The 13,502-nt window shown below is 38.3% G+C and overlaps 1 protein-coding gene across 3 annotated transcripts in view; it reads left to right on the top strand.

Annotated features, from left to right (window-relative positions):
* The window catches only part of wnt5a (wingless-type MMTV integration site family, member 5a), a 33,448-nt gene extending 23,605 nt beyond the window's left edge, over positions 1-9,843 (top strand). For all 3 annotated transcript variants that reach the window (XM_059944155.1, XM_059944154.1, XM_059944153.1), the window contains exon 5: positions 8,065-9,843. In XM_059944155.1, the coding sequence (XP_059800138.1) occupies positions 8,065-8,523 (459 nt within the window). In that variant the 3' untranslated portion in view covers positions 8,524-9,843. The remainder of the gene's footprint in view (positions 1-8,064) is intronic.
* The last annotated feature ends 3,659 nt before the right edge of the window (positions 9,844-13,502 follow it).

Here is a 13,502-nt window from a genome sequence, read left to right as displayed (position 1 = left end):
GACAAGATTTTAGAGGGCCACCCATTTATTAAAGAATTTTAAGTTCACTTACTTAGACTTGACTACTTGAACCTGAAAGCTGGTTTATTGAAATTTGGATTTCAGACAAATGGAATTAACTATTATATATCGTAGTAACATCAACACAACACTAATTTTTAATCGAGAAAATAAAACAGATTACATTTAGTTGTTAATCTGTTTCATTTTTTTGCTTTTCCCATTTGGATACAGTAAGCAATAGAATTTGAGCCTACAGTTTGGAAAATTAACTTGATAAATTGTCTTTGGAGTCCTGAGTAGCATAAATTAAGACTTTTGAGTCGTAGGTCACCATTTCCTTCTGCTATTAGAATAGCAAGATTATATCTCTCACCAATTAACAAACTTTCCATACCATGATGAGAATCTGTCTGAGGCCCATGAAGGGAGAATTTAACTTTTATTTTGCAATTCTTCATTACTTTACTAAAATAGGAAATAATTAGTTGTAGCAACTTGTGCAATCCCATCAAATTCATTTACCTTAAAAAAAAATAACTGTAATTAGATCATGATTCAACCATCAACAGTCAAAGTTCAAAAATGCTGATGAAATCTACCTCACAGATCATTGTTTAAACCCTGATTTCATTCTAGTGAATCCATGCTGTTTCCATTCTAAAGCCAATTTCAAACCACATTTTGCTGAAAACTTTAAATTATCTTTGTGACATAAGCCATCGTTAACATACGTAGAGGTCTCAGCTTCACAGAATGGTACTTCCAATATTATTTCCTTGAATTTGCTCCAATTACACATCAGTTGCCTCATAAACTTCTCACAAAGTTAATTCTGGTGAATAATAATAATCAAGCACTTTTTAATGTCATGGCAATTCTTAATAGTAGCCAATCAACTTCCTTTCACAAGAAAGTAAACCATGTGGGGTGGGTGGGGCTGTCTCCCTGTTTAGGACATTTTAAAATTAAAAATTATATCTGATACATTTTTTTGCTTTCTTTCCCCGCTTTTAATCCATGCTTTCTTTCACTTGTTTAATTTCTCTTTCTGTACTTGATTAAATGATGGACTGGATTTGGGTGCGTTTTTTGCCAATTTCAAATGGAACCATTTGATTTTTATCCATTTCCTGGGCAATGTCCAGTACTTTAATGCATTTGGTGTTGCACCTGTCAGTTAACTCTGCCAATGGTTTTGATATACACTCCTTATTGTGAGTACTTATAGTGAAATATTGCCTCTTTTACTGGCACAAGATCTGAAATCCCATTGCATTCAATAGGAATTGTATAAGTGAGATTTGGGAAGCTGAGGTGAGGTGAATTTACTTTAAAAGTTGATTTAGTTTGATGGTTTTTAATTTGTTTCTCAATATTTTAGCTGACTTTAAAGCAAAATCAAATGAATTTGTTTAAGTGTTTAATTTCAACAGATTTTGAACGTCTCCGAATTTCAGAGACTCAAATGGTTAAAAATTACTGTTGGCTTTTTCAGGTGACGAAATTTGTGACCGGCTCTTGGCTGCTGTCAAAACTCTTGGAGGGTGTGGGGCGGGTAGTGTGGAGGAGGGTTTGCAAATGCTGCTTCCTTGGTGTGATATTGAAGACCTTGCCTTCACAAAGGCCATATTGCTGGAGTTTTGGACACTTCAGTAACAGGGTGTGCAAGTGTCAACCAAAGGGACAGGAAAGTAGACCCTCTGCATTGCATGAGGGTAAGCACATGGGTATGTGGGTGAATCAGGGATACGGTTCAAGGGAATCTGGTCAGCAAAGTATGCCCTGTGAAAACATCCAGCCCTATTCATCCTCCCTTTCAGTCCCCTTTCCATTTATTTCTCTTTAGCTATGAGGATATTTGTTTCTTCTAATGTTCATCAAGACCTGAGATGCCTTGGCTTCTTGTACTTTTTTTCCAATATGTAACAAATATGTGGGCAAATTATTTAAAAATCTAAATGTGCTTGAACACCTTAGATTAAATAAATTGCCCGCTCTAGCAAAATATGGCATAATGTATCTTGTGGCCTAGAGGATAAAACTGAATCTGTACTAATTAAAGAGTCTGATAGTTGAAGCATAAATTCCTTGTTTCATCATTCCAGCATCCTAGAGATCAAGGACAATGATTTTTTTTTAGCATTTTTATACCTACATGCTAATGTTTAATGTAACGAGCAGAGCAAATTCCATTTACTCCTCCAAAGAATATACATTATTTCCTTAAAATCACTCTTCTATACTGCCTTTGGACCTGGTGGACAACTCCATATTGGCAATTCATCTTCTGCAGTTTGACCACTCACTATTTTTCCTGTAATTTTCCCTTCCAATTTTGAGAATGATATATCATTTTGAAATGAACCACATTTAAACATTGGGTAAGGGGAAGGATTTAGGCCTAACCAATGATTTGCAAAAATGTACTACTGGGGTCACTTCTGCTTTTAGCCAAATCATCTGGTGCAAGAGTTGAATATAGTTTAAGCATAAAATGGAACTGCCAATCTCATGTTGACTTTATTTATATTCTAAAGCATTGATAATAGGATATCAAAGTGTAGGTTTTTTGGAGTTGATGAAGGGAGGAGTCTGGCCAGATTTCTCAGCATAGGTTTAAGTGGTTTCTTACAGTCCCAATTTTTCTCAGAAGTTGTAATCCCACAGATTTTCCAAATGCCAGTCAAACTGATGTCAGCAGAGATAAAATAATGTTGTTTAATCAAGCCCCGTGTCATAAGCATTGAACCTGCTCCTATCTTTGTTTATCATTTAGATACTAAATGAACAACTATGTTGCTTGTTCTTTTCTTTGTAATTTAGAACAGCTGAGATATGGCCATTTTATTAAAGTAATAGTTTGGTTCACGAAAGTAATTAGTAAATTGGACAAAGAACTGGAAAATGAGGAAACAATGTTCTTCTAATATTTTCAAGGATCATCATCCAGTGTTATGGCGAAGCAAGATAATTGGTGTTTACTTTAACACCCACCCCACTCATTGATTAAATTGGTTGTTATTTGATATATTAGCTAGCAGTTGTATATTGTCTTTTTTCAAAAGAAATACTGAATAAAATAAACCTATTTGTTTGTTGTTCTTAAGAATGTATTTTCCATTTCATGATAAGACACTTTAAGCTGCATTCACATACTAGAGACAATTTTTTCAAATAAATGTGCACATTTGACTATTGGACATACCAGTGAATTCCTCCATTGTGATTATTGGATATAGTGGTAACTAAACAGAATTCACCCAGAAGTATACAAGATGGAGATGAACTGTTTTCTCAATATGTGTTCGAATATTGTATTCAACTGCTTCAGTTGATCTATTGAAAGTAAAAGTGACACTTCTGAAACTCCACTGTAAATCATTGTTTTATTAACCATCCAAAAGTATTATGCTGCTTCTCAGACCATGTTTTCACCGTGATTTGCAGGAAAAGGCAATTGGCAACTAATACTAATTTTATTGCCATGAAATGTTTCAGTCTAATTGGTTTAAAGCATTTCTGGCTCCAATTCCTGTTCGAGGGTTGCTTGCTGAAATATTAACTCGTATTTCTTTTCACTTTTGATAGGAGTTGGTATTTATACAGTACTGTATAATTTCCGTCATCCACATTACTCTTGAAGGAAATGTATTTGTACTAAACATGGCAACCAATTGTGCTTATCAATGTTCTTTAATCAGGAAATAGTTGCCTTTTGATTGAGTCCATTATAAAATATGTTGTCCAGAACAGCCACAAAAATGGGGTCAGAAAACTGAGTACTGATGATTTTTCACAGATGACATCTTGTTACTATTGCAAAGTATTTATAATTAAGATTCATAATTGTGGAGTTTCAATTGGTTTGAATTTATTGCTTGACTATCATTGCTTCACAGCAAATATTTTCTATATTAGCAAGGAAAGATTGAGAAACTTCCATATGGGTGATTGGTGGAGAGTCTTAAGATCAGAGAGCACAGCTGCTGGATACGAGGATGTCCTAGTGGAACGTAGATGAAAGAGAATTTCTTCAGCCAAAAGGTGGTGAATCTGTGGAAATCATTGACACAGATGGCTGTGAAGGCCAAGTCATTGGGTATGCTTAAAGCAGAGGTTGATAGATACTTGATTAGCAAGAGCATCAAAGGTTATGGGGAGAATAGGGTTGAGAGGGATTAATACATCTGCCATAATGGAATGGAGGAGAAGATGCAATTGGTTGAATGACCTAATTTTGCTACAATGTTATATTATGGGAGCAAATGTGTTTCTCACAGAGGAACACAAGAGTACTTTAATTATTCAGTCTTCTGGCAGTCATATTTTCCTTGCTGCCTTTCCAAAAACAATTAACTGATGGGTATTTTATTGATCATAAAATTTGTGCATCTGTAGATAAACTGTTCTCGTGCCTCTGTTAGGAATTTGCTACGTCTGGTTAATCAGGTCTTCGTAAAAACAACTTTAATTGTACAAGGCATTGGTGAGGCTGAATTTGGAGTATTGTGTAAGTTCTGGTCACCAAATTATAGGAAAGATGTCAACAAAATAGAGAGTACAGAGAAGATTTACTAGAATGTTACCTGGGTTTCAGCACCTAAGTTACAGGGAAAGGTTGAACAAGTTAGGTCTTTATTCTTTGGAGCGTAGAAGGTTGAGGGGGGACTTGATAGAGGTATTTAAAATTGAGGGGATAGATAGTTGATATGGATAGGCTTTTTCCATTGAAAGTAGGGGAGATTCAAACAAGAGGACATGAGTTGAGAGTTAGGGGGCAAAAGTTTAAGGGTAACACGAGGGGGAATTTCTTTACTCAGAGTGGTAGCTGTGTGGAATAAGCTTCCAGTAGAAGTGGTAGAGGCAGGTTCGATATTGTCATTTAAAGTAAAATTGGATAGGTATATGGACAGGAAAGGAATGGAGGGTTATGGGCTGAGTGCAGATCGGTGGGACTAGGTGAGAGTAAGTATTTGGCACGGACTAGAAGGGCCAAGATGGCCTGTTTCCGTGCTGTAATTGTTATATGGTTATAATGCTATCTCCGCATCGCTTTCTCTGTTATGTATTTGTAATTTCAAAGTGCTCTTCCTGTACCCTGTAGGAGGTGAATAAAACAGCAAAATAATGAAATAATAAAGTTAATCTTGAGAATTATTCTATGTCACATAAGTTCACAAAACATGGTGGAACACCTTGCTTTTTATTAATCCAAAATAGATGAACAGTTTTGAGACTGATTTCAAGGTCATTGGGAATGTATGCCTTTCCTGTCCAGACCCCAAATTATCTATATTTGAAATTGCTGTTGACATTATGGATGTCGGGAATCCTCTCACTTAAATTGCTGCCCCGTGCAAAATTATTGATCCAATATGGACTTGGTTTAAGTTTTTATGGGCTGAATATGTGGAAAGAAATGTTTTGATTATCTAGTTTTTGACTGATAAAGCTAAGAATTTTCACAGATTTTTTTAGATTTGAAAATTATATCAATCAGTTATAAATATCACTGTCCTCAGAAGCAGAATTCTTGCCATAATTGCTTATAATGCCCAGATGACTACATGAATCAACATATTTATAAAAGCACAAAATCAGTATTGCCTTATTAGGCAAATATATATTTAAATTTTAATCAGTTTATCTTTATAGTTATATATGAATAGGAAATTGGGCACTGGATAGGAGATTAGTGTTAGAATTTAGGAGTATAGGATGAAAGAAGCAGGAACTTCTCGATCTTGTTTTGTCAGCAATGACCTTCACTTTACTCTATTGATTCATTATCTTCCCCTATGTCTTAATATATTTCGTTAGGAAAAACCTACTCAATCTCAGATTTACAAACTGACTTGGATCTTGCATGACCAACAAGTTGCAACTTTTCTGAGATGATAATTCATAATTTCAAAGCCCGCTTTAACTTTGACCAGTTTCTATAGGAAGCTGTTGCTTATCAGCAGGTTCATGAGTCCCCAAGGAGTGCAGAGCATATTTGATCAAAAGCTAACAGAATCCACCACCAGATTTGCTTTGAGAGCCAGTTAAGCCATGTCTTTGGGCATTCACAACTTTTTGAAAACTAGAAATTAATAAGATAAAACTATTCAGGAAACATAACCACAAAAAAACACCACAGTTAACTGAATTCAACAATGAGAAAGGAAATTCCCTCTCCAAATAGTGGAAAATAGTCAGATGTTTTTATTCCTGTGGAAGTCCTGTGAGAAGTCTACACTTAGCCTAGGATCAGAGATGGGCTGACCAGATGATCTAACTTTCCCCTTTGCTCAAACACCAACTATTTGCTCAAAGTTTGAACTTCGAGCTCCCCAAACATCTACTCCACAATTTGTAACTGCTGTATTTTATTAGGAAAATCCAGGCCATGACAAATGTCTTGACATCAATTGCTTTTCCTGAAGAGAGCTACAAAATTCTACTTAAGTTTTGTAAGTTCACTACTAACAGGCCTGGCTCTAACCTTACATTTTTGCCCTGTAGACCTGGATTCCCTAATCAGTGAAAATTAATTTTCTCTGTATATACTATCAGTTCCCCTTAATATCATTAATCAAATCACCCTTTAACCATCTCAATTACAAACAATACTAACTTAGTTTGTTATTAATGCTTTTAATTTGGCCTTTGGAGTTTAGAATCGTTGTAGCAGCGTTCTCTCCAAATCCAATATGTCCTTTCTACAGGATTGCCCAGGGTATTCCGGGTGTGATTTAATGGGACCTTTGCCAGCATGGAGTAACATCTGCCCTCTTGTACTCTGAATCTTTAGAAAATCATCTAATGGTCTTTTTGATCATTTTCTGCAACTCTCCATATTTTTAAAATTTCATGCACATTTGCCCCATTGCTTCTGACTATAAAAATGCAATTTAATCTGTTTTATACATTTGCCTGGGTTGTAATACCTATGCCAGAGCTTTAATCTATTTGGTAAATGTATGAATATATCTGTAAATCAATGCTTCTATGTATGCTGCTTGAACAGACTCAGCTGAGTAGGTCAAGCACAAAACGTGACAAAGGGACTTCTTTGGCATCAGTACTGTTAAGTCTATTTTGCACTTTTTTTGGTATTCTGACTGTCACACACCTGTGACTAGGAGTTCTGGGATGTGAGAAGTTATAATATAGTGATTAAATTGCCATCTTAATCAGAAATGCCACCTTTAATTGGCTTTAAAAAATATTGCCTGGTGTTCGCTATATCCAGTTGAATGCTGTGTCTGTACTTGATTTTGCTTCCAGTTTGTATTTCTTTCCACCCTGAAATATTGAGCAGACTAGAGTGACTTTAAGTTAGCCAGGTGTTTGTGCAGCACATTTTTGGCAGATTATTAACTGGTTGCGAAGTAGATGCACAGCTCTGCATCCAGAGATTTTGAATAGTTTTGAAAGGACGCTTTCTTTCAGAGACTGCTAAACAAGTGGAGCTGAGAGTCTCCCTGGGCTGAGGCGGTGTGGGGATGTCTGTTGGACTGGGAGCCACTGCTGGCTGGGGATGAGAGAGAAGTGGGAGTGTGTATCTTGGCAGCGGGGTTTTACTGCAAGTCTTCCCCTCGTGGAGGGCGGGAGAAGGCTCTGTTTCTAGCAGGGCGTGATCTCTACGCTGTAGGAGTAAAGAGCAGGAGTCTGAAGGAGATGGGGTGGAGTACTGAGCCTTTGCAGTTGGAAAACGCCCATATAATTGGCAAACGCAGTTTGTGGGTGTGGGCACGTCAACAGAGTGGCGAGAGAATGGCAGCTTGAGTTCGGAGGGCTGGGGAACAGGATCAGTGGGAAATCCCCGAGCCTGAAAATTCGGGAAGCCAGGTCATCTCCCCTGTCCTGAAGCGACCGAAGTTAACTGATGAAATGTCCCAGACCCGAAACATTGACGTTTCTTATTCCACTTGTTGCCAGACCTGCTGAGTTTTTAACTACCAACATTTTCTGATTTGCTGCATCTGCAGTCATTTAAAAGTATGTTTCATGCGTTCACTTTGCCGTGTTTGCCTAAGACCTTCTTTTAACGTGACCCCTCTCTGTTTGCTGCAGACGGTGTACAACCTGGCGGACGTGGCGTGCAAGTGTCACGGGGTGTCGGGCTCCTGCAGCCTGAAGACCTGCTGGCTGCAGCTGGCGGATTTCAGGAAAGTGGGCGATGCACTCAAGGAGAAATACGACAGCGCCACGGCCATGAAATTGAACGGGCGCGGCAAACTGGTGCAAGTGAACAGCCGCTTCAACGCGCCCACCACCCTGGACCTGGTTTACGTCGACCAGAGCCCTGATTACTGCATCCGCAACGAGAGCACCGGCTCTCTGGGCACCCAGGGGCGCCTGTGCAACAAGACCTCGGAGGGGATGGACGGGTGTGCGCTCATGTGCTGCGGTCGTGGCTACGATCAGTTCAAGACCATGCGCACGGAGCGCTGCCACTGCAAGTTCCACTGGTGTTGCTATGTCAAGTGCAAGAAGTGCACGGAAGTAGTTGATCAGTTCGTCTGCAAGTAACACCACTCATTCCAACCCCAGCCCCCACCCCCTGAAAATTAGAGCTACACAGGGACCCCGAGAACTAGAGACTCCGAAGGGGACTCTGCCGTAGCTGAAATAGTTCATCTAATACTTGAGCTAATTGAAAACGAATTGACCAAGCCAAAGAAAACACAATAGCACATGGACTCTATCTCTGCTGAAAACACATCATATAAAGTCTGACCAAAGTGGAGGTGAATGACATAGCCGTTCAATGCCCGTCCAACGGCACCTGTACACTGGCGGGTTATCAATCCCGACCAGCCCGGCAAATGCCGAACCTGATAGACACGGAGTGCACTCGGAATAACAGCCACGCTTTATCGGGGAGAGGGGAGAGGTGGGGAAGCGGCAGCGGTAGCTTATTCCGCCTGTAAAATGGTCCAGACTGGCCACATGAAATGGTTGGCGTTGACGAATTCTGAGCGGATGGACCTAACGGCGAAAGCAATGTCAACTGGACGCCCGTAACTAACTCGTTCTTTTAAGGAAAACGACGTCACGCTAACAACCCGACTAAAGGATTATTTTTAAATATAAAAATGACAATTTATTAGATATATTTCAGAATATGCATTAAAGCATGCAAAAAAAACTTACGCTGACAGTCGTTCATTAGCCAGCCTGAGACTTAAACATACAGGGGTCCTGTCATCTGATGGAAAACATACAGTTTAATGTCGCTTTCTAATATTTAAAAGCATAGTTTACTTCATCGCTTGTCATGTATTTATTTTGCAGACAATATTTGCTCTGGTGGTTGTCCGGTTTCTATGCATTTCAACATTCTATTTCAAACATGTCATGGATAATGAACTGTCTTACAGACAGGCAATAATTTACTGAACATCTTTAATTGCAATATTTTAATTTCCAAAATAGATATATAACTGCAGGTCGAAAACGGGAGAACTTGCTGGGATGGTAACTATATATTACGGGCAAACTAAGGTTTATTTTGGTGTCTAATATTCCAGCTTTGTATATACGTTTACAATCAGCGGTTTAAATTGTATTTATTTGCAAGTTATATTTAGAATAGAGTGGTCTACCTTTCAGCGTTTTTTAACGGATTTGCTGTATTAATGGTCACCGAACACTTTTCATTGGTTCCTTACATCTCTGGAAATGTCACACGAAGTGGGATTCTGTCTGTGGGTTGTTTCATTTTCAACCCCGGGAGCAGTTTGGGAGCGTTCAACTCCGACCGAATGTTGTACTGACATAAGTTGTAAAATTGCTACAGTCAGCACGTGTGCACTCTACATTCCCATTTATTAAATCGTCTGGGACACATTTTTTGAGGTTTGGTTTATAATCTGTGTTACGTTTGTTCCCAAAGGCTGCTTAATTTTATGTCGGGTTAGCGCGGAAAATGTTTACCCGGAAAACAGGGCACCCAGACTTGGTGTTTTTATATTAATAAGGCAAACATTGACTGTGTGTCCCTCACGATCCAGGCACAATTTCATTATTGCTTCGCATTCGACATGTCTTCAATGTACAATTTTAAAATGGATCTCTTTTTAGTTATAACAGTTCAATATTGCAATAATAGGTATATCCCAGGCCAGTAAAAATGTCGTCGCAATTAATTTAACCGTGGATAACTTTAATCTAGTATATTGTGTTGTATGCTTTTGATGATCTGATTATTGAACCGTATCTTGATCGAGGTTCACCGAATAACCTTAATTCTTATACCACCCCTTAATGTTTAATGGCTATTTATAAGGAGAGTTATTTTCAACGTTGAAAATAAAACTGGTATAGTTCAAATGTGTTATTGTTTGTATATCAGCAAGTGAAAACGTGTGTTGGTTCCGGAAATGTTTTTTTTATTATTAATTTGGCCTTTTTTTAAAGGAAAACAGAACTCTCCAAAACTTTATTTCAATTGAAGTGGACTCTTCGAATCATATTTATTTTTAGGCGCTATCAGCAGTACCATTAATTGGGTTAATACTTAAGATCTTAACGAGAAACATTAGCGATTTATTTTTCATTTCGATAACAGGGAGCCAGCATCCTCCTCTTTCCAAAGATGCTACCTAACCGGCTGAACATTTCCGCCATTTTCTCTGTCATTCCTTTTCTTATTGATCTGAATTGCCAACAGTTGGAGACCAGGGCGCCATCATCATCTGACAGGTCAGCGTGGGAAGCAGACGGGAAGAGAGGCTATAAAGTGTCTTTACTATTTTTGGAAGATCCAAATGAAGGTAGGAGACCAAGTATTGGTGTTTTCTGCCTCAGCCAACCGAACAGGCACTCTGGAGTTTTAAAATGGTGCCTCTGCAACGTTAAAAGGCACACAACACATCTCCAGTCGTCTGTAGTAAAGTCTGAGAGTCTTCTTCATCATCACTGTTTTAGAGACGGGAAGGCATAAACTGAAAAAAAAAGATGGTCTTATTAAAATCTTCTTCATGTACCGGTGTTCCAAAGCAGAGCAACTCAGGAGTTGCTGCGGCAGATTCCCTCGCCATTTAATCCATCTGTTTCCAAACCTTTGTAAATAAGAAAAAATTGCTACCCGCTCCACCCCCCCACCCCCGCCCCGTCCTCCTTGTCTTACTGGAATTTGGTAGTAACCGAAAGAAAGGCAGTCAAAAGCAAACCCATATGCTGAGAAATACCCTGAGGTATAAATCTGAGCTCGCCGAGTCTTCCCAAGCTCGTTTTCCGTTCAAATATTTCCAACTTACTTTGTCAGCTTCATTTGTTGCATCCTATTAGCAGATTGATGTCGCCGCACTCCGGGGGAAAATATTGTATTTAATTTGCAAATATCCGTCAACATCCATTTGAATGCAAACCAGATATTCTTTAAAAAAAAGTTTGCAATAGTTATTTTGGGTTTGTCGTATTTTCTAAGGCACGCACTCTTGTCAGAGTAGGATAACGAAAGGGGAGGAGGGGCAAACATCCACAAACTTACACATTCAGTTTGCTAAACGTTCAGCAATGTGTATTTTAATCCTAATCAATACATGTCCTTAAATAATCCATTACTAAAACCCCTACTTCTTCTGACAACCTTTCAAAAGATGACAGATGTACTGATTTAATAAAATTGCCCGATATTTTCTTTTTGCCCAGTACCTTGGAATGCGCGGAAGCAAGCACTTTTGCGCAACTCTCAAGGTAATCTTCCACTTCAAACAAACTTGTCAAATATTTATTTGATGATAATCGACATGCATGTTCTGAAAACTTCACTACGTTTAACAGATTGCTGTCGGCACCATTCCAAATATAACCGCTCCATCAGAAACAGTTCCTGTGCGGAAAAATGAAGTGGTACTTTAACAGTGAACAGCCTGTTTCTGTCTCTTTACCTACAAGACTCTTCCTCCAACTTCTCCAGATTATTGATCAATGCTTTCATTTTGAGAGATTTTACATGTCAGTATTTTTTTCGCTGTTAAGATGACCGGTCCGGCTTCTGCTTTACTGCTCAATATAGCTTTGTGTTTTTAATCGTCTTCACGTACATCCTTTCAACGGCGCCGTTTAAACCAGAGAACATCGCTACAACGAGTACAGTCGTGTATTTCGCAGTGCATAAAGCGACAAAATAAACACAAAAATTCAATTCTTTATACTTTCAACCTGTAAGCAAAGGGCGGTAGGTAGGTTTCCCAGGCAATAAATGCAGATGTTGGGAGTAGCTGATAGTTGGACACGGTTAACATCTCTGCAAAACCCCATTTTGTGAAAGTGCCACTGAGTTCATATGTTACACTTTCTGAAGTCTAACTATTTGCCAACCCCGTCTTCACCCCGACATTGAGGAACGGTGGGGATAAGGCTATGCTTTGATTACTCAATGTTAACAATTTCGGAAATGACCAAGTCATTGGTGGCACACCTGGGGACTCTGCTTTGGAAGTTCTCTGAATTCGCCAAGGTATCACAAAGGAATATAAATTAGTTAAAGCTAGGGCTGAAAGAAGTGGTGACGGGTGGTTCCTGAGCTTGAGAAAGAAAATGTTGAAATGTAAATTCGTACATCCATTCTGGGATTGAATACCTGATTCATTTCCCAGTAAAAGTGGTGTAAAGGGTTTCCCCGCAGACTTCTATGGCAAGAGGACAACAACCACTTTTCTTTGGCTATTAGCACTTGATACTTCAAAGCAGGTGGGTCAGCTTCCAAAGTAAGAAGATGCAAGTATTTATTTTAATAAAAGATGCTATATTAAGAAGGGATAATGGTTACTGAGTCTGTTTTATAAATAGAAAACCATGAGGACTAACTGTTTATTCCAAAGCTTAACATTTCAGATTTGATGAAATAGGCTTTGTTAATTTGACAAGCATCATAAAGTGTTAGGGGATTCAAAGCCTTTACCCATCATATTTCAAATACTCTTGAAAATAGCTTGTCTTTGAGCTTTGGAGGGTTGCCAATATAACACTTCTATTTTAAATCCAGAACTTATGGAGCCAACTATAGGTACTGGTAGCGGATAAATGTCTACAGCCATTCCATGTGCTTGTTAATACTCAAAAAGAATTCTTTAGGAAGTTAACAATATACAGAAAAGGAAATGCAGTAAGGGATGTGAATATGGAATTACAAAGGTGTTTGTTAAAAACTGCAAGTAAGCTTGTTGATAAAATGAACATGTGGTATTGAATAACATATTAGAAAGCATAATTTAATAATTTGGAGGTGAATGTAAGGAAATTGTTCATGTTTGCAATAGCAAAGTTAGGGAATAACATGATCAATGAATAATGTGAAACATCAGATGACAGACTTTAAGCAAAGTCTGGGAAGAGAGGACATGTACTAAGTACAAAATTATTAAAATGAGCAAGGAAGGGAGATTTTGAGATTCATCAACAAACTTTTTAAATGAAGTAGTAATGGTTAATAAAATGATAACAAAGGGAAAAGCAATCATTGATTGTATAAATCAGGCCACGGTGCTCACAGAAAGATG

The sequence above is a fragment of the Hypanus sabinus genome, chromosome 19 (assembly GCF_030144855.1).
Source record: "Hypanus sabinus isolate sHypSab1 chromosome 19, sHypSab1.hap1, whole genome shotgun sequence".
NCBI lineage: Eukaryota > Metazoa > Chordata > Chondrichthyes > Myliobatiformes > Dasyatidae > Hypanus > Hypanus sabinus.
This window is presented reverse-complemented; position numbering and strand designations above follow the sequence as displayed.